The sequence below is a fragment of the Arachis stenosperma genome, chromosome 6 (assembly GCF_014773155.1).
Source record: "Arachis stenosperma cultivar V10309 chromosome 6, arast.V10309.gnm1.PFL2, whole genome shotgun sequence".
NCBI classification, from domain to species: Eukaryota; Viridiplantae; Streptophyta; class Magnoliopsida; order Fabales; family Fabaceae; genus Arachis; species Arachis stenosperma.
The window spans coordinates 2281881-2304660 of NC_080382.1; the positions used below are offsets into that span (position 1 = coordinate 2281881).

The following is a 22780-nucleotide window of genomic DNA, read 5'->3' on the forward strand; positions in this document are numbered from 1 at the left end:
GAATGGGGATGGGGACAATTATCCCCCCACGACAGGGATCGGGGCGGGGATGGGGATTAATTCTGGGGGCGGGGACGGGGAGTAGGGAGGCATTCCTCGCCCCCGTCCCGCCCCATTGACATCCCTAGGTGGTTTGGACATGTGAGAAGAAGACTGATAGAACACGCAGTCAGGAGGGTAAATGAGTTGGAAAATGGATAAAGGGCGAAAGGCAGAGGAAGACCTAAGAAGACCATCTATAAAGTAGTCAAACGAGATCTACATGTAAACAGTCTCTTTGTAGACATGATACATAACAGAGCATAATAGTATCGTTTGATTCATGTAGCCGACCCCACCTAGTGGAACAAGACTTTGTTGTTGTTGTTCTGATTTTCTTCTAAATTATATTTGTTTAACAAAATGTGAAAAAAAAAAGATTTATCAATGTTTGTGGTATATAGGCATAAGTAGGAAGCAGCTAATGGTAATAGGTGAGCATGAGCATGTGTTATTGCTGGTTGTTGACTAAGGGTTGTTCTATAATTTAGCATGCACGGTGGATATAGCTAACGTCGTTTATTTGTTTATTTCACTACAAGAATATGGTCGATTAGCTACCACAAAAAAAGTCGTAAAATTATCGCTAATCTGACGCAAAATATAATTTGTGACGGATTAGCTACCGCCTAGCAACTAATGCTTTCCTCGCTAATTACAAATCGCAGATCAGTGAGGCAAACACAACAGTCGCTAATTCATCGGAAAGTTTTTTAGCTACCGAATAGATAGTCGTAAATCAATCACTAAAATAAAAGTTTTTTGTCCTTAATTTAAGTATAATACTAAAATTATTATGTTATTATTATAAGTAACAATCAAGATAGAAAATTTACAAATATTTATAAATTTGTTTATTTTTTCAATCTTATTTAATTTGAAGTTGATATAAAAATTTAAATTTAAAGAATTCTTTTTCTCACATAATTTTGATTGCTAAAAATATTTTTTCTTTTAATTTTATATTTAATATCTTAAATCATCTTTAGTTTTATTATTTTTTCAAATTTTTTAATTTTTATTTTTATTATTTTTTCTTATCATTCTCTATACACATATCTATCATTATTTTTTTCATTAATTATAAGAAAGATAAAAAAGAGTACTACATGTGCTCAGAAGAATAAAGAAGAAGACAACGAGAACAGAAGTTATGTGTAAAATAAAAAAATAACCGTAAGAAGAAGGAAGGAAAATTAACTGATAATTATATTTTTTACTAATTTTTAAGATGGTAGTTATATTAATCAGAGACAATAATAGTTATACATGTATATAAAAAATAATAAGAGAAAAGGATAATGTATAATATGATGAGATGATATAATAAAATAAAAATTAATAATTTTTAAAAATAATAAAATTAAAAAAATTAAAGATATTTAAGATAAGATTGAAGAAATATATTTTTTTATCTATTAGAATTATGGATGGAGATAAAGAATAATTTGAATATAAATTTTTAAATTTGTTTCTATTTAAACAGGATTAAGGAAATAAATAAATTTAATAATATTTATAAATAACTCATCTTTATATAATATTAATGGGATTTTATATTGATTTTGTTACGCATAATAACAACAAAATATTTTTTAATTTAAATTTAATTATTTTATACATTTTACAGGTTAAATAACTTAAGGTATTTTATTCTTTTATAATTTATTTTTAATTATTAATATTAAATTTATAATTTTAAAAATAAAAATATAAAATTAATTTCTTAAACTCAATAGAAAAGTGGCTGAACAGGAATGTGAGCCGCTAGTTAAAGTAGCGATCGAATTAGTAGGAACATGAAATAAGTGAGGAAAGTCTATCAGTTGTTAAGCGGTCGTTAATTCCTCACTAAATAAGCTTTTGATTAGTGACTCAATTGCGACCAGTTACTTCTAACATTTTCTCGGTTAGCTTTGGATTTGTTATAACTCTGCGACGGATTTCCAACGAGATTAGCGAATAATTTGCTACAAAATAGGTAGGATATAGCTTTTGCTTTACGACAAGATTGCAGTTGCCAAGTCGCTCGCTAAATTAAACTTGCGACAACTTAGCGACAAATGTATTTCGCCCGCTAATCAGCGACTTAAATTCAGCGAACGAAGTGTGTCAGTTGTTAAACGGTCGCAAATTCCTTGCTACTTAGGTCATAGGCGCTCAATATCCATATTTCCACTTTAGCGACTAATTAGCAAGGAACACTTTCCTAGCTGAATGATATATGCGTTGCGACGAGTTAGCGACGACTGTTTTCTGTCGCTACCCTAATTTTGAATTTTACAATATTATGCGACAAATTAGCGAGAAATGAATTCCTCGCTAAAAATAAAAACTTTGGCGACAAATTAGCTAGGAATTTGTCCATCACAGAATGCATTTCAAGTCTTTGTGACGGATTAGTTAGGGACATTGTTCCTCGCTAATTGTATATCAAACACTTGCGACGGAATAGTGACAATAATATCCCTCGCTACTTTACTTTTATTCGATTGAACCCCTAAGTGACTGATTTGCTAGAACATTATCACTCGCAAATTAATTTGTGAGAAATTAGCGAGAAAATTTTCCTCGCTCTTTTTTTAGCTACAAAAGTCAATCTGCGAGAAACAAACTTACTCATAAATCTCTCGCTAATCAGTCGTTTTTCTCAAGTTCGGGTATTTTGTGATCGCTCATTAATTTTGTCGTAAGTGCGTCACTAATTTCTCGCAAGTTAGTGACAGATTAGTGACAAAAAATATTTCTCGCAAAGATTCGTCGTTAATTTGTCAAATTCTTGTAGTGTTTTTCCTGCTCCAAATTCCATGGTAGCTACTACTGTTGTTTGTTGCTGCTGGCTTCAGGCTATGTTTGAAAATGATTCTATACATCAGTGAATAGAAAGATCTTAAGCTTCATTCTTTGTCGCTGCTATGGTTAACAAGCACATGGGAAAGCTAATTAACAACTAGCACTAGTAGTATTATTAGTAACATTTTATATGTATTTTTCTCTGACTTGCTTTTTCCGAACACATTGCATGCACGTTCTGATAATAATCATGCATCTTCTCCCTCATAGTTGTCTAACAGAAACAATTAAGCTACAATTCAATTTTGACATTATATATATTATTGTATTAATTAGTTGGTTAATTAGTTAGTTAAGAATTAATTTAGTGTTAGTTATTTTTTAATACTAACGAACTTAAGATCTAAGAATCCCATACATAAGATAATCAAGAGAGATTTACGTATAAATAGTCTTACTAGAGACACGTGATATATGACAATGATATCGCCTAATTCATGTAGTCAACCTCATGTAATGTTGTTGTTCTATATATATATATAAAACTCAACTATAGTATAAAAAATAACATCAAAAATTGAATAAAAAAATAACAATAAATTTAAGATCAAATTTTATGGCGTTTTTTATTTATTGTCTAACTTTTATTTAATTTATCTCTTATAATAAATTTTAAATATTTAAAATTTATTAATTTTTATATTTTTAAATTAAATTTTAATTATTTAATCTTTTTGAACAATTAAGCATCACTTTTAGGTAATATAGCAAACACCTAAATTTAATAAATTTTGATGTTTTGAGGAGCATGATTGAAAGACGAATGTTGGGATGATGGAAAGTGAAATGGTAGCTGGTGGAGGGTGTCCAAATCCAAGAGGGCATTGCCAAGGGGAAGCAGAGGCAAAAGAAAAGAAAAGAAAAGAAAAGATGGGGCGTGATCTTAATGATAGTACTGTGTTCTTGACTCATAGTTAATTGTCTTGTTGCATTGTTAGGGAGGGCTAGCTAGCTTGCATCGTGATCTCTCCATGGCCCTCAATGTTACCTTCAAACACAAATAAAGCGCTTTGGATTCTTGTTAAATTAAAGTAGCTAACTCATACATGAAAGTAGAGAAAGGCCTTTTTGATTTATGCATTTGTTAATAATATATTGATCATCAGGTGGGTCACAGGTGGGTCATATTGACTGCTTCAAGATTATAAGCGTACAAATGCGTGTCACAAAAAAAATATATATATATATTGAGTTGCAAAAGATGTAGGATAGGTTATAGGTGGGTGACTTTAACCACTAGCTAGTGCTAAGGGAATTAATTTTTTAGGGGTGGAACTACGTAGAAATCAAACCCATGATGACCTTCAATTTGGAGTGTATGTAACTTGAAGAAAATTTACTAACGAAAAGGAACATCTATCTAATGGAAGATTGGTAGCCTAATCTATGCAATTTCTACAGAGGAGAAGCAGTGATGTACTGAAATCAAGAAATTATATGAAATGGAAATAGCCATTGCTGGCATTGGCATAAATTCACGTTTTGATGGATTAGCACTGCCTTTGTAACGATACCAGGATAGGAAGATGGAATGTTATAATAAGTCATCGATAGATCATATGAAATGGTAACTACGAGTTTTTTCATACTACTCTTTCGATACATAATCGAATGGTTTTTGGGCGTATTAATAAACTAGTTATTTTTGAATTTCTTAACAAATTAGAATGAAATCGGTTTTTTTATAACAATAACAATAAACTCAATTTTTTAGGGATCTAATTGTATTTTTAAATTTTTAGGGATTCAAATGTCTACAAAACAAAAAGTCAGAGATATATTTATCTTTTTATAAAAAAATTTAAAGATATTCGATTTAGATTATGTAATTCGATCGGATCAAATCGGGTCTAATAATTATAAAACAGACAATTAGGTTTATTATTGTTGCTATGTTCTAGTTTATTAAAAAATAAATTATTAACCGATTTAATAAAAATATCCAATAATAATATGACACATATAAACATTTAAAAAAATATATTTTTAATGTTTTTATTAAAGTGATCTTCTTATTTTAATATTACAAATAGGTAATAGATAAAACAACTGGTAGTATTTATGACTATAAAAACTAAAAAGATTCTCATAGAATATATTAAGATATGTTCAAAACTAGTTCTTGGAAAAATTCTATGAGAAATCTTTTCTGCACTAATTTTAGCATTGGAGTACTTTTTACGCATAGAAACACTGCAAATAAATTGTGTCCTCTCTTTTATCCGATCCCTACTTTATTCTGTTTATTATTTTAACTTTATAAGTTGTAGATCAATTATTCGTCGGTTTAATTATTTCTGTTTTTAAGCAGCTAGAAGTTTATATTGTATAGACCCACATGAAAGAGAGTTAGTGTGAACTGTGAAGGTATCAACGAAGTCAAATATATAAATGTGGTGGAATAATGCACATGCAGGACTTTCCACAACATAAAAGACCCACACACAAATTAAAGCCTGAAAGGCTGAAAGTAATTGCTCCAGACCTAGAATACCAAACTTTATGATAGGGTACGAATGTATATACCTGAATTTAATTGCTAAATTTGGATGCTATTAAAATTTGCAATAGCACTCGTGGGGAATAAAATAAATTAAAAGATTTGGGGGAGTAGTGAAATATATCAATGGAAACCCTCGGATAGTTCTTCGGGGTTTAGGTCTCTAGTTTATTTTGCTCTTATGTTTGTTTTTGTTCAGTTCTCGAGTTTCACGTGCCTATGCCGGCTAGTCTATATATATCATAATATAGCTACTTAGATTAGTAAGATCTAATGACGAACCTCGAAATAACAGTGATTTAATTAGCCTAAAAGAACGATGAACTATTAGTTGGAGATTATGACTTCTCAATGAATTTTATATTTTAGTTTAACAGGCCTCTTTAACAGTAGCATGCTGCCTATTTTATGTTAAAATTCAAATATTAACTCTACATATGTTATTACGTTAATTAAAGATATCAGTTTTTTCAGAATAACTCTATGGGTTAATAGTCAAAATCTTGAAAGATGGGTTACTTTTTAAATTTGTCTTTTGAAAGATTTTAATTTATCAATTAAATTAGTTTTTTAAAAATTATAAATTAATTATTTTTGTCCTTTCATCATTTTATTAATAATTTTTATTAATAATTAATGATATAAAATATTAACAGATACTATACGTTATACTTAGTATATCCAATTCAATGTTGAACAAATATATTTATAAAAATTTATTAATACAATCGCTAGATTATATTATGATTAAGATTTATTAACACTAGTTCTGTAAAACAAAATGAAAATTGTCATATGATAATGGATCCAATTATAAAAATAACAATTAAAAGAATAAAAGATTTTATAAAATATGATTAAATTATTTATTTAAGATATATATTAAAAACTAACTAAGATAATAGTTAACAATTATAAAAAATTAAATATTTTACTATTTTTAAGTTACATTAAAAATATAATTGAGTTAAATAATTATTGGTATTTATTTTATAATTTATTTTATATATATATATATATGTATTCCAATGGGGCAAAAGTCCAAAGAGAAATTACAAAGCTTAATCATGAAGGGGTAACGGAACCTCTTTTACATCATTCAACAAAGGCTTGAGACCGGCTGGAGGTGTATCCAGAAACTCCGTCTCCCTTTTGTACATGATGCCTCTCTTTGCTAATCAATCTGAGCATCTGTTTGCTTCCCTATTCATATGATTAAATATGATTTCCCAGTGTCTATTTTTTAGTAATAGTATTAGTTTGAAAGTTACCTAAAATGTTGATTTAGACTTGAACGTGAGGTTGAGATCTTTTAGTGGGCAGCGTCCAACCTCTTTAGTGTCAAGGTGCCGTCTGTCCGAGTTCATCGTAAGGAGGTGGGGGATAATACATACAAGAGACTTCGATACTTAAGTTAGCAAGGATTTTAGACAGATTTTTAGTAGATTAGAATATGAATTATACCTGGGGAATGCCAATATATATTTATAGTAGAGTATATAACCACCTTTATTGGAGTAGTTCCATATTTTCTGATAGATAAGCGTTTCTTTTATCTTGAGAGTTTGTTGGGATCTACTTTCTAAATGAGGTAGAAATAATAAGAGAGATTTAGGGAGGCAGTTACTTGTTAGGTCAAGTAGGTCTGGACTTCTATGTTGGTGTCCGACCTCCTTAAAGAGGTCAGACTTATCATAAAGTCCACCTTTATTGGTGGACCTTTTTATGTTATTGGGTCTGACTTTTATCTGTTGAGTCAGAATATGAATAGTACCCATACTTGAGTCCATTCCTTTTATAGGTCGGGCTCAAACATTTCATGACCTCTGTTTTAGACGTCGGATTTCAACCTTGTCGATATTACTTGACGTATTTTGAATTTTTGAACATTAGTGGAGCTTTAATAACTGTCGAATAACGTGCAACAGTTGTACCTAGGGATTCACACCCTTTTGAAAAGGGGGTAAAGGAGCTATTTTGACTCATTTGTCTCTTATAAATAGACATTTTTAGCTCTTCTTCTCCTTTCTTTGCTTCTATAAATCTGCTTCCTTTCTTTCCTTTCACGAAGAAATTATTCTTGTGCTTTTTGGTTATTTCTGTTGTTTCCAAGACTCCTTCATCTTGGTTTTTGGAGCTTTTCTGCTTTGTTGTTTGAGGAGAGGAACGTTCGTAGCGCACTACCAAAAAAGTCTATGGTCACGGTAAAAAACTGTGACCATAGCTAATAAAAAGGGTGACCATAGATCTATGGTCATGATTTTTTACCACAGCCTATTCTTTCGTGGCCATAGGTCTATAGTCACGGGTTCAATTTTTAAATTCTGACACTTTAGGCCACGTTTTTTCAGCGTGACTATAGCCTTATATGTGGTCACAGTTTTTACCGTGACCACAGCCTCTATGGTCTCCCTCCTTAAAACCGTGACCATAACCTTATCTATGGTCACAGTTTTGACTATGACTATAGCCTCTACGATCATCCCTCCCTAAAACCGTGACCATAGCCTTATCTATGGTCACCCCTCCCTAAAACCGTGACCATAGTCTTATCTATGGTCACCCTACCTAAAACCATGACTATAGCCTTAACTATGGTCACGGTTTTTCACCGTAACCATAGCCTCTATAGTCACCCCACCTTAAAACCGTGACTATAGCCTTATTTATGGTCACGTTTTTCACCGTGACCATAGCTTATTTATGGTAACCCCTCCTTAAAACTGTGATCATAGCCTTATCTATGGTCACAATTTTTTGCTGTGATCATAGCTTATCTATGGTCACCTCATCTTAAAACCGTGACCATAGATAATTACAAATTTTTTATATTTTTTTAATAACATAATCATATCCCAAAATTTTGATAATTACAAAATCTTTACAAAGGAAAAATAATTCAAAACATCTAAATCATAAAATTTACATTATAAACTAGATATGTTTTTAATTCAAACAACACAAATCAAAATAGGATGTAATTTATCCATTACATATAATATCGGGTAGAGTCCCTTAAAAAAAAGTACAAAAGACATCAAGAAATACTTAAAATTTAATTTTATAAACTTATTATAACATTTTAATGATTAATTGACTAATCCACCTCATCAGCAGCAACTTCATCATTCTTAATAATCTCACTGACTACTTCCCCATCATGGGATTTCATATCCAACAAAATTAGGACCATTTTTCATATAATTAAAGGATTCTCTTTCCTTGCATTTGATCCATTCACATTCTCTTCATTATTTGAACCTTGTTTTCTGAGATAAATCATAGCAATAAATAAATATATATATATAAAATATGGTAGTAGATTATTTAATCAACACAAAATAATGAACAATTATATAAACCATATGATATCAATGATGTTCAATTCATTCATTTATGAAACGAGAATCACATTGAAATGGAGATTAATTAATTATTTATGAGAGTTATTAACAATTAGAGTACCTATATAAGCACCATAATAGTTAGGTATAAGTAGGCTTTTGTATTTTACAGTTCAGTGATAATTCCAATCACTTTCTTCTTCAATTAAATCCATATAATTACAACAAAAGAATACTAAAATAAGTACAACAACTAAAATGACATGATTATGCACGCAATAACCAAAGAAGTTTATAACTACACATTAACAACATTCTTTCTCAACAAACCATAATACTCCTAAATCCTCATCCTCAATTAAAAAAACATCCAATTAATTAATTAGTTAATTAATAATCAGCATTAAGCGACAAGTGATGAATTCCTAATCTCTTAACTTCTTACCGAGACCAAGCATCAATAACACATGCTAAAACAATAAAGCAAGCAAAAGATCTTTATCCCACATCTATATACTGAAAAAATAAGCACCGGCTAAAATAGGAGCCAACAAATTTTACTTCTACCAACAAATTCTAGGACCTGTTAGGGCTCAATTGCATCGCATTTTGACACACATTATCATACCTCAAAGCAGATCTTATCAAAGAGTGATAGTTTGTGACCATTTAGTGCTTTATGCCATTCTGAATGCTATTCCTATTTCATTTGCTTACCTCATAATTCGTCATATGTGGGACTGTGTCAAAAGTGAGAAAAATAACTATGAAATATTTTTAACTTGCTTGTTTGAATATTTTTCAATTGATTTAAGTAATGAGCCCATAGAAAACAAAGTATCTTCTCTCAAAGGTGGTGGTGCAACAAAACAGGCTAAAGGCAAAGTTCTCAAGAGTGCTAAGGCTTCGGCCATAAATGAAAGTGAGGATGAAAGCCTTTCCTCTCCCTCAGCAGATGGTACCTGTGATTCACACAAAAATATAATTTTTAGGATAGTTAAGGATGTCCTTCAAGAGTTCACTTTCATGACCAAACAAATGGTCAGATCAAGCAAAAAACAGCGCAAAAATGGATTGCAAAATGAGAAATCCTTGATGAAATCCTATGATCGGAATGAAGTATTTTTGAAGCATCTTGACTTGCTTGATGAGGACCAGGTATTGTCAGACAAAGATGAAGATGTTTTGGAAATTGAGGAAAAAGAATCTAATGCTTAGTATTGCTCTCTACTGCCAACTGAAGATTGATGTTTTGTTGCTTCTGTTTACTGAACTCTGATAACTGCTTTCTAGTTTCTCTTAAACTCTGTTTTGGATGACTATAACAATTTTAATAACTCTGTTTGACTCTGTATGGTATGCATGCTTTACTATTTTGCTATGTTTACTGTTGTGTTTACTTGCAGGTTTTCCTCCTTGATAACAAAAGAGGGAGAAAGTGGTGTGTGAAAAATGAATTGAGATAGAAACATCATGGGTGAATACGGCCGTATCCACCCAATCTGTTTCGACTGTGAAGGAAATTAATTTTTGTTCTGATTTTGATCATCACCATGGGCTATACATATTGGTTAATATTTGGTATTTTGTGATCTTAATGGTTATAATCATGCTCTGTTTTAGGATCTGAATTTATTGAACATTAGCTTTGTTTTATGATCCTGTCAAGGTTATTGGTTTGATAAGAGGTGTTGAAATTTTGGATCAAACAAGTTTCCTAAGACAATAAAAACTATTTGAATATATCTTGAATATTGGCATTATTTCTATGAATGAATTGTTCAAATCAGGTTGATCAAAGCAAATATTTAAAGGGAGCTTAGTGAACAAAGGACAGGGAGAGTTTTACTTTGAATCATTCTTTAAAGGGAAGTTTCTTTTCCTAATTTTTTTCAATTCATTTTAATAATGTTTCTCATCAAGGGAGAGATTGTTGAATTTGAAAAATCAATAATTAAATGAAAATGATGAACAAACATTATTATGTAATCATCAATTGTTTGTGTAATGTATTTGGTTTAGTGTAGAGGAAAATAGATTAAACAATTTGGCCCAAGAAACAAATCATCAAGCCCACACTAACACAAATCTTAGTTCACTACAAGCTAACCAAATCTTATTATAGGCCTCTAAACTAAATAAAAATCAAATATGGCCCGGCCCAAAACACTTCCAAGCCCTATTCGGTCACCAACACCCACACTCTAAGAAACTTGAACTCCAAGTTCAATTTATTTTAATCTCACTTAGCTTCTACCGAAAGCCAAAACTCTCATCTCTCTCTCTCTTTCTCTCTTCTCTCTTTTTCAATCACGTCACTCAAAGAATAAGAAAGAAAAAAATGGAAACTACAGAAGCTAGGGTATGAAAAAAGGCAAAAAGGGTGTTTCCAAATCTAACAAAGAAGAAGGGCTACAACCAAGAAGTTATTCTCTATTGGTCTGAGAATGTCAAAAGGGTTCTTTCCCTTTCTATGCTTCACCAAGGAATCGTGAATAAATCTACCAAGCCTCAAGCTTAAATCAAGCTACCATGGAGACAGTGGAGTCAAACATGGTCAGAAGCTCATCTACGCTCATAAACAAAACTTGGAGCCAAAGTCAAGCTCAACGGTCAAGATCAATGGAGCTTGAAAAAAAAAGGATGAGAGAGAAGGTAAGTTGCATGTCTCATATTCGAACTTCTCTCTCTTTTCTCTAACCAAGCCGCTGCAAGCTTTGAAGATTGGAGAAGAAGTCAGCATTGGGTTGAACTTGATTCAAACATGGAAGCTTCACTCTTCTATAATAAGGGTGAACGATTGAGGGTTGAAGGTAACAGAGTAGAACAGAGCACATGGTTTGGTTCTCATAGCAACCTAAGCTGGTTGAGTTCTTCTCCTTCATGGTTTACATGTTGTATTTCTTTTTCTCAGTTTAATCTATCTGAATCTCATTGAAAAAGGCAAATATGGTAAGATTTGCAAGAAAAAGCTAATAAGAGGTTTGTGGGGATTTCCTTGTAAGTTGAGTTAGCACTTTACTGTTGAAAACTAGGTTGAGTCATAGTCAAATTCAGATTGGATTAAAATGTGGATTTGTCTCAGATAGGATTGGGTAGATCCTAGGAAAGTATTGGTGTTTGTAATCTTGTGAAAAAGATAGTGAAATTCCATCATAATTGTGATGGAGACTGGATGTAGGCTACATTGCACTTAGTAGCTAAACCAGGATATATCAGTGCGTCACTCCTTCCTCTCTACTCTAATTCTGTTTTAGGAGACAAAAATGGGAGTCTCATTTCTCAATAGGAGACAAAAGTAAAAATATCTCTTAAAATTTTGGTAATAATACAAAAGTGATTTTCAGCAACAAAGGAGGTCAAAATTCAATCCCTCTTCTTTTAGCCACTGATAACCATCAATCCCTAATCGTTAGATCACGAAAACTGTTTGCATTACCAAATATCTTGCTACCCATGATTGCCTCGATAATAGACCCCACTAGCATTTATTACAAACGTCCCTTCATGACCCCAAGACCAATAAATGAGCCTTGTTTGTTAAACGTGAAAAACTTTAAGATAAAGAAGGTCGGCACCACGTTGAGTTTGGGGGCTTGGATGCAAGTGAAACAAGCATAACGTCGGTCACATAAGACAAAAGCTCAACTTGCTTCCGACATTAGCAAGTCAAATACTAGGGGGTTGTGATTCATATCATTTATAATCGAACCGATGTTACGTTTCGGCTGGCCCGTATCCATACAAGCATATCAACTACTAGGTCAAAATCAGATAATGCCGCACTAAGAGAAAACTCTGCGACGCACCTCGGATTAGGTAGTGGGAATCTCGAATAAGTAACAGACGTATCTTTTAAACATAAATAGCCCTGTTTAGATGACCTAAACACAGACACACAAAAACACACAAAAGCTCAGATTAGCATTATTAATATGAATATTATTATTGATCGTAAATTGACTTGAACGCCGGAATCCTTTTTGGAGGTTCTCCATGCTGCCCCGACGAGAAAGAAATCAAGGCGCAGTACATAAGAGAAGAACGCCTCCAGTGCTCTCCGAGCTGTGACCGGTCTATACCTGGGAACCTCGTTCGAGACAGAAACATAATACATTATTGATCAATAAAAAGACTTGAAGTCAATCCTTTGATAAATTAGGATTTTTTTATTTTATATAGATTAGGATTTAAAATCAATTATTTGATCCTTCAATGAATAATAAACGTATTAAATTTGCCCCCATAAATTTTCAGCATAGCATACACTGAGCTCACACATCACGTGAACAGTTACAAAACGGGAAGGGCGAGTGTGAAAGGAGGGAGCGGTCGCGCCATAACAAATTCGCAACGAACTCATCATCAAACAAATTCCCGCTTCTTCTGATTCTCCTTCTCTGATTCAATTCTTCAATGGCACAAGAGGCAGCATTGATGGCCATGGAGTCTCAGGTGAACAACGCCAGCTCCACGAAAAAGCGATCAGTGAGGAATGACAAGCTTCTCCTCGACGATTACATCCATTTCCTTCGCTCTCGCCATTCCCTCGACCTCACAATGTGTCAACTCAATCAGGTTTCGCTTTCACTTTTCAGTTTTGATCTGATTTCCATTTCTCCATAATCGATCTTCATTCCGACCTGTTTTCTTCTCTGTTTCTTACTTCAGATCATTCGCATTCACGGCTTCAAGAAGATACACCACGCTCCCAAGGTTCTCTCCCTCTCCCTCTCTCTCTCTCTCTCACACACACACACACTCACTCACACACCGGCTAATTTTTAAGTTCAAATAAAAAAGAAGATAGAACACGATTACATTATTGTGTACGTTGCTTCTTGCAACTCTGGAACTGTTCTTGAAAACTTCGAGAAACTTCTGTGTGATTTTTCCACAGAAGGTGTTGGTGGACGCGGTGAACTCGCTCGATCTCGTGAACCTATCGCGCTCCACGCTCCACAGTAGCGTCGTCTCAGCGTTCGCGGTTCTTACGGTGGAGGACGCCATTGCCGATCTCAACGAGCTCAACTGGCAAGAGTGCTGCGTCACTTCGTTGGAGAAACTCTGCAGCAGCAACAACAACCACAAATTCCTCTTTCCTCCTTCATCCTCCGATCCTCACCATAGCCGCCTCCAGTTCGCGAACCACTTGCAGGTTGCGCCAAAAAGGAAGATCAGTGGCAGCGGTGACGGCGACGAAACGTGCTGCGGCGGCAGAGAACTCATCTCCGAGGCTTTTCGCAGCGGCATGCGACCGGCGAAGATGGTACCTAGGCGTAAGAGGAGCGGCGCTCATGCTCCTTCTGGTGCTGTATGCGCATTATCCGCGACTGTGGACTCTGCTTCGCTTGCTTCTTGCTGAATCTATCACCTTCTCCGGAAATTCTTCATATTAAAAGAGAGCAAGTGCTTAGTTACTGTAACCATTTAACAAAGAATGATTTGGATGTGACTATGTTATAGTTGTGGATAGGCTTAGGGAAGGTATTACACTTTCATATCGGTACTAGTTAGTACTACTAATCTTAATCATATGCTTCCTTTTCATTTTCCGCATAAAATTAAGTCATGGAAACAACTCTTTAATTTTGATGGAATTTAAACACGTAGTTTCACTTCAAATAAAATTGACTGAGATTCAATTTTTAATTTTAGGTGTTTATATAGGTATGATAAGTATTGATATATAATAAAAAACGTGAACAAATTTAAATATGATATGTGAATTTTATTATTCACATCAGTATTTAAATTTTTTACTAAAATATCCTTATAACTATTTAAAAAGACAAAACAACTTTTTACTTATTTTTATAAAAAGACTTATACATCTTTGTTTTATTTTAGATGAACACTATTGTTATAAACTTAACAAATATCAAAATTCAATAATTTTTTTTAGGTTTCAAAATTTAAATAATTTAAAATAAAATGGTCGAAAAACAAGATCTGAAAAAAAGAAACAGAATTTCTCTTCTATCTTCACCTTCTTCCCCTTTTCAACCTTGAGACGCAACCACGACAGCTACAACGTGGGAGGATAACAAACAAACGAAGATAACCACTTTTCAAGTTTGTAGTTTATTTTTTTTCTTTGGTTCAACTTCTGCATTTTGTTCTTGTTAATTTATGCCCAAATAATATCTTTTGTTATCCTACAGCAAAGTTTTGATCATGTCAATTTTTTTAATTGTTCTAATATTACTGAGTTGCTATGAAAAATAATCTTAATATCTAGGTGTTTAACTTATTATTCCACTGAAAAACAAAAAATCAATTTTATTCTTTTGTTCTTATTAGATTTGCGATTCATCACTATTTTTACTCTTTAGTTCAACCTCTGCATTTTGTTTTTTATTCTTGTTAATTTGATGCCTAATGCTTCTGTTATTGAGATTTTTCTGTTTTGCAAAAAATTCATAGTATGATGAATTATTTGGGTTCATGGATGCTTACTGAAATCACAGTCCCAATTTGCGCCCTGCCACCAATAACTCAAATTTGCAATCTCAGAGTCAAAGGAGATAGTGAGGTCAAGGAGAAAGCGAGATCTTCTTGGTGTAGAGATGGACTTGCTGCGCTTGAGAAGGGGCAGAAGATGAACTCTTTCCTTCTTTGATACGAGCTAAGAACGGTCATATAATTAACTTAGTTATCCGCATCTAATATGTATTTGTAGTTTTAATGTTCTAACAAACTACTATTTTTAAATCAATACTCTAACTACTATTTGAGGTTTAAAAATTTTAATAATTCTAATAATGGAGTTCTAAGCAATTTAATATTATTAATAATTTTTTATTTCTTTAAGAAAATAAATTAAATTAAATTTTATTCACTAATCTCTTCATAGACATTATCAGTAATATAATTCCATCCAATCAATAGATTTAATTTGGGTCGTCTTCCATTTTCGTAATTTGAATCTTTTAGTATAAATTTTTAAAATTACTCTAAATTTTTTGTTTTGGGTTGAATTTAATATGGTAAAATATAATTTGAAATAAGTGAATTCAAATTTATACTTAAAAAAATCTATGTTAAATCGAATTTATCTATGTTGATTTACTATGAGCACAACACCATTAATAAATCAAATTGAGTTTATTCGAATTACTATAAAATATCATTGGAATTTATATCATTCTATTTATTATAGAACACAATACTATGGGTAGCAGTATCAAATTTTTATATGCCATAATAGTATAATACTATGGGGTGAATTTGCATGTAAATCAAAACTAATTATATTGATTTACGATGTTTTCTATTAATTCGAACATATTTATTTCGATTTAGTATTATAATGTGTAATTTAAATTTAATGAATTTGATTATATAGAAGTATGATTGAAGATATTCACTTAACGTTATTTATTTAAGGAAATTCATGTAATATTGACATTGGTTTAGTTTATATATGTATTTTATTTATATAATATTTATTTATTTTTATATTATACGTAAAATAAATTACTAATGTTAAGAAAAAATAAATAAATAATTTTATTTTAGTAAATTATAATAAGTGAATAAAATATTATTTTACATATATTTTTTATTTTTATCATAAAAATAAAAATTAAATAGAATAATTATTTGTTAAGTTCATTTTTAATAATTTAAAAAATATAATAAAGGAAGAATTGAGATTTGTTAAAGATGAAAACTCAGGTGAAGTCGATTTCACGTGAAGTTGATACCTGAGAGCTGTTAGATAAAAATTTAGTCAAATCAATCAAATCATCTGACGGTTCTCATGTATCAACTTCACGTGAAGTCGACTTCACCTGAATTTCTACATAGAGAAAAAAAAAATAAATAAATAGTTCACAAAGAGCACACACATAAAAGACGACGTAACTGCAAAGAGAGAAGACAAGACACTTTCTCGCCCCATTGGGACCCGGCATTTCGTAGCAATTCAGACACGGTTTCGACGCACATTTTCTCCTACGTAAACAAATCAATCGCCCGCCCACTCTTGGGCTTTTATTTGATTCATGATTTGTTGTTTTATTTATTCTCTTGGATATTCATCTTTTGCGATTATTCTTATATATATTCTGCTTGTGCGTATATTGGAATCTTCCTTTTGCGGAAAGAATGGTTTTTAAACTTGCCCTCTTATGATTGCTGTTCTGCTTGTTTTTCACCTTGTGACAAATCAATTCATGATTTTTTTTGTTCAAGTTAGTTAGTGTTAATTCCTAGTTTGGAAATCAAAATTGAGACTTTGCTGCATTGCATTTGTGCCAAATTTTAGTTGTATAAGATGATGCAATTTGTATTTGGTGTTTAATGCAATTTAAAATAGAATACTTGTCTGTTACTTCAAATTAGAACAGAATATATATAAATTCTTAAAAGTTGATTAATGGACAAAAAAAATTGTGGCACAATTTCATTATGTTGTTTAGAAGTAATTGCTTAAAGAAACTCTAAATTATGTTATGTCTTCTTCTATACCTAGGTTGCATTTGTTTATAAAAACAAGACACTACAGGGACATAGATACATTGTGTTTAGAGACACTGAATTAGTATATTTTATGTAAGAAGGACACAGACACATTAACAAAGGACACGAGTTTTTTTTATTTTTTCTTTTATTATTCTTGTTAATTTTTTATAATTACATTTTATTATTATTATATTTTTCTTCTCAATTTTTTTTTAGTTTATCACCAAACAAAATACAAAAACACAATTTTATGTCTCTGTTCTTCGTGTCTCAGTATTTTGTCTTGTCTTGTTTTCAAAAATAAATGCACCCCTAGTAAACATCATTGTGATTCGTCTATATTGTAACGGTAACTGAAAAAAAAAATTACAAAGACTATATGTTACTATGAAAAGAACTAGATCATAGAACTTTCAATCACAGAATGTAAATGAAAGAAAAAAGTAAATCAAGTTCCAAACCATATAGATCAATAATGGAAAAGAAATATTACCTTTATACATTTGTGTTTTTTTTTTTATCAATAATAATGCTTAAATGATTTATGTGCTTAATTCTTGGCACGTTAGATGATTAGAAAGAATGATTCTAACAATTGTCACTTAATTCTTTCTCTACTTCATCTGACCTTCTCTAATTGTGCTTGGCACATTAGCAGTTAATGTAATACATTTGCAACCTCAATTCTTTTCCATACGCCTTTGTGTTCAAGGTTCACCATTAGGGAAGCAAAGCACAATTAGATTGAGGGAGCATAGTGATTCTGGTTCTTCCATTTATGCAAGTTAAAGACTGAGAATGGTTAGAGAAGTTTCAGAGAGTTGTTTGGATAGCCTGTTGACGGAAGTGGTTTCGTGCTATTGCAACCGATTCTACCCTAATAAGCATGATCTTGCTGCTCGCAGGATTGAGGCTATTGGATACCAGGTTGGTCACCAGCTCTCTGAAAGGTAAAAGAGTTTGATGGTTTCAAATTCCTTACCTTAAAACTATTGTTTGTCTGTACTAGAATTTGTGCCTGCAGATCTGTTATCAAGTGGGTTTGGTATTGTTGTGATTCTTAGAAAGTTGTTGAACCCTTTCATCTTTTTAAAACTGCTCTTCAAAAGTTATGGTTGTTTTGTTTGGTAAAAAGACGAGTTTAATTTTGATGCATAGATAGTGTAAAACATTTTATACAGAGTCGTGTGATCACAACCGTTCTCTTGGATGACCATTTACACAGTCAATATAAAAGGTAGTTATTTTTGGTAATGTGGCATTATGTAATTGGATGTACATGTAAAATGATTTTACATTGACAGTGCATCAAAATTAAATTCAAAACACAAAAAGCAAAAGTTTATCACATTTTGCAAAAGGCACAAATATAAGAAACATAGATATTTTAGAGAGTAATGTTTCACTTTTAATTTTGGAGAGCATAAGTTGGTTTATCAATCTGTTTATGCTTTTCTTAAGTAGGACCACTTCCCCAAAGAGTTAGCCTCCAAATGAAGATGCATAAACAAATGGCGCCATGATAACTATGAAATGCAAAATTAAGCCTTTAAAATCATTTCAATGTGCTTCTTCTATATCTATTCTACACAATGTCTCTTTGCAGTTGTTAATCCTGAAATATTAATGAAATGTGCATGTGTTCTTAACAAACTCGGGTCAGGTACACCATGGAGCGGCCACGATTCAATGATAATCTGGAAGCCATCAAGTTCATTTGCAAGGATTTTTGGCTTGAGCTCTTTAAGAAGCATGTAGACAACTTGAGGACAAACCATAGGGTGTGTTATGATCACAGATAAATTCATAATTCGCAGACAACTCTTCATATCAATTTAGATTGGAATGGTTTGTCATTTGATTTGCTACTTAATTGATGCAGGGTACCTTTGTATTGCAAGATAATAAATTTTGCTGGCTTGCACGCATGTCAATTGATCCATTAGCTGATAGTGGTAAGTCACCCGAAGATATTACCTCTCCTACAGCTGGAAACAAGGCAACACATGCAATGAAGATGCATCTTTATTTCCCGTGTGGCATCCTTAGGGGATTTCTTTCAAACTTGGGAATTCTTTGTGCAGTTTCTGCAGATATATTAACCCTTCCAACATGTGCGTACTTCTCTCTCTCTCACACACATATACAGAGATAAACTTGTAAGTCAAGTAATGATTATCTGACATAGGGGGCGAGATTGTTATGTGAAATCACTCCATCTGTTTGAATATGGTTAAAAAAGTGTAGCCTATGTAAGGGTATAGAAGAATTAGGGATAGGAAGGAAGAAAATTTATTAGAAAAAGAAGAAATTCAGAGAGAAGAAGAGATGTCAAAAGACATTTTACAATTTTCCTCATTCCCCTATTACAATTTCTAATACTACTTTATATTTTTTGGTTTTCAACAGTATCCCCACCTCAACAATTTAAAGACTAACTCGTCGCGGATCTGAACTCTATTTAAGGATTTGTTGTTGGTCAATGAGTCTAATACTCCTTTGTATACTACTAATTATATCTAATATTCAAACCTATTTCTATTAATTAGGCCAAGTCCAATGATACTCATTACAGCCTACTGGATCTTTCTAATCGCACGTATTTGGATATTTAAGAATATGAGGGTATTGTTACTTAATAAGTACTCTCCTTGTTTCAAAATATCTGTCACGTGTATTGCCTTCCTTGTTTATATCGAAAAAGCATGTAAGATTAGCAGGTTCTTTGTTGTTACCAAATCCATTAGACCCCAAAAATGAGAAACTATTGTAGGTGTACTTAATTAGAGATATTAACATCATTGGATAAATTTATTTATATTTTTTTGTGTGGAATATTTGATGCTGTCATTGGCATTGCTAGCAATGCATGTTTTGTTCTGTTTAGTTATGGAAAACTATTGGCATTGCAGTTTGTTTATTTCTTTGGTTCATCTTAAAGATGTAGTTCCAAAGCATTTATCTCTGCTCAATGTGAAAATAGGGAAGTAATATTTAATGTTTGTTTCTGAAAATTTTCCTTGTTTATAATCGGTATGCTTTTTCAAATAATTCTGCAGGTGCATTTACCATCCGTATTAAAGCTTGATGAGTTCACAGTTATGTTAATGATGGAAGTGAGAGCTTACAGTATCTGCAAGTTCCTTTGCGGGAGTAAGGATATTTATTTGCCATCTTTGTATTATCAAATATTGGATTTGTTGAACAGGATGGGGTGTTGAGGAAGTGTGTTCTTAACGAGGACTTTTTGTTCAGATGAAGATGATTTTATGGAGATTGCATGTAATTCTAGAGAGTTATTTTAGGCAAGATTTTGGGAGACATTTTCTTCAAACTAAGTTCAATAAAGTGATTTTGTTGGAATGATATTTACTAAAACTACTCGTGGAATTGCTAACAAATACATACATTTTAATTTTGAGTATATATATATATATATATATATATATATATATATATATATATATATATATATATATATATATATATAAAACAACTTATTTTTTGAACGTTGGTATTCATTATTAATAAGTAATGAATCAATTTTTTTAGTGTTTATTTTTTTTAATTTTATAGATTTAATTTCAATACATTAATAATGTAAATATATTTATCAAAATATTTTATATGTTGATAATAGATAAAAAATAAGTTATTATTAATCCTGTTCCCATCCATCTATATTATTATTAATTTTGTAATATAAATGAACAAATTAGTTATGGTTGGTGACTTGGTGTGATGACAAGAGTGTTGCATTTGCTTGAACAAGTACGAAGACAAGTACAAAAACAAAGAAGAAGTTAGGCAATTGCCCTGTTTCCATCTCTTCCATAAAAATGTGTGGATCAATGGCTAACAATTATATCATGCTGCCCTCTTTGTAAACAAGGATCACCAAGAGAATTTTTAATAATTTTATTCCATATATCAGTTCTTTATTTATTTTTGTTGGTCGTATATATGTACACACTTTACACACACGGGTTACTTGAGTGAGATTTTAAATGTACAGAACACGCCACCAGTAATCCATATTAAATTGAGATTGCAAGCATAAAGCTTTTTTTTTTTTTTTTACTCTTTAATTAAATTAATTTCACCAAACATATTGTACAAGCATGAAGCATATCTTTGTATTGAATAATGAATCCTTCTTGTTCATGCATCCAGTTAAAGGAATTTCTCCGAAATCATTTGGATTTTATTCATGATAAGGTTTAACTTAGATTCTTAAAGTTTTACTTTATATTATTAAAAAATAAAATATTATTTAATTCTTAATATTTGAGTTAAATCTTAATTATAAATTTAATATTTAAACTATTTTATTTTTATCTCAAATATTTTATTTTTTATTTCTGTTCTTTGATGAAAATAAAATTTTTTATCTATTATTATATATTTCTTTCTCTTGTTCTTTTGATGTCACTCTTAAATTACTACAACTACAATTGTTATCATCGTCTAGAAAAAGATGACAATGAAAAAAAAAAGGAGTATATTTTTTGGTGACTAAAAAAAAGATATTTGAAAGAAATAAAGTTTGATAAAAAGATTAAAATAAAATAAGATGTTTATAACAAAAATAGGATATTTCCAAACAAAATTTAATTGTTAAGTTACAACCTCAAACCTACAAAAAGAATAAAGTTCGATGAATGACTTTTGATCAATTAAAGATTCTTTTGACATTGTCGTTAAGAATAAGTAATTTACAGCAAAAACCATAACAAATACACAAAAAGAAAACATAAACACAATCACACAAGCATAACACCCAAAATGCAAAGAAAGCACCACAACCAAAAATAAAGAAATAATAATCCCAGACTAGAGAGGCACCAGCTGCATGATAACATGGCCAAGCACACCATCACAATAATTCCATTTTTCAGAACCACCTAAGATTCCATAAATAGACCCACCAAAACTTCATGCTATACCAAACCTCCATGCAAAGTACTCCTATATTGTATGATAATAATCTCTAACAAGTAGCTAGGCACCAATAAATCAATAATTGTCCATTAGCCCCATTCGAGCACTACTCATCGAATATAAATGCAATGAATCCAACAATTTAGCAGATTAACAATTTAGCAAATTAAAACATAGCAGACTAACAATTTAGTAAATTAACAACTTAACAAGTTCAAAAACAAGAAATCACAATTTTAGAAAAAATTAAAGACAACAGAACAACAACAGCATAACAGAATCAAGAATATGATCAACAATCTTAAACCACAGTAATAACAACAATAATTGAAGAAGAAAAAACACAAATTAACAATACTAAACCAATTAAAACAACAATTACGGTAAAAATACCTTCTAGAACACAGAGGTGAGGGAGCACGACCGAAGGCTAGACTCGGCAGAACTGAAGAAGAGGTGGCCTGGACCGCCACAGAACTAGAGCCGAGGAGGGTGGAGCGCAGCAAAATTGGAGTAGCAGAGGATGGAGCGTGGCGAAACTACAACAAAGGAGGGTGAAGCGTGACGGAACTAGAACAGAGAAGGGCTGGAGCGCGGTGGAACAAAGCCAGCATGGCGAAACAGAGGCTAGGCG

At 31.8% G+C, this 22780-nt stretch overlaps 1 protein-coding gene across 4 annotated transcripts; it reads left to right on the plus strand.

The window, feature by feature from the left end:
• Positions 1-12527: 12527 nt before the first annotated feature.
• Positions 12528-20572, plus strand: LOC130932946 (uncharacterized). 4 transcript variants are annotated; one of them, XM_057862417.1, is made up of 6 exons: positions 13137-13314; positions 13408-13452; positions 17918-18155; positions 18869-18986; positions 19088-19319; positions 20265-20572. In XM_057862417.1, the coding sequence occupies exons 3-6, from the start codon at positions 18004-18006 to the stop codon at positions 20291-20293; spliced, it is 531 nt and encodes a 176-aa protein (XP_057718400.1). In that variant the 5' UTR covers positions 13137-13314; positions 13408-13452; positions 17918-18003; the 3' UTR covers positions 20294-20572. The 4 variants fall into 4 exon arrangements, with proteins under 4 accessions (XP_057718397.1, XP_057718398.1, XP_057718400.1 ...); XM_057862416.1 differs by lacking the exons at positions 13137-13314; positions 13408-13452 and adding an exon at positions 16507-16699; XM_057862414.1 differs by lacking the exons at positions 17918-18155; positions 18869-18986; positions 19088-19319; positions 20265-20572 and adding exons at positions 12528-12877; positions 13637-14388 and having other exon boundaries at positions 12994-13314.
• The last annotated feature ends 2208 nt before the right edge of the window (positions 20573-22780 follow it).

What these genes read in the sequence shown, in the direction of transcription:
- LOC130932946 (XM_057862414.1), top strand. Translation starts at nt 13,153, where the DNA reads ATGGCACAAGAGGCAGCATTGATGGCCATGGAGTCTCAGGTGAACAAC. An exon ending in CAATGTGTCAACTCAATCAG is followed by an intron (nt 13,315 to 13,407) that starts GTTTCGCTTTCA and finishes TTCTTACTTCAG; the next exon opens with ATCATTCGCATTCACGGCTT. An exon ending in AGATACACCACGCTCCCAAG is followed by an intron (nt 13,453 to 13,636) that starts GTTCTCTCCCTC and finishes ATTTTTCCACAG; the next exon opens with AAGGTGTTGGTGGACGCGGT.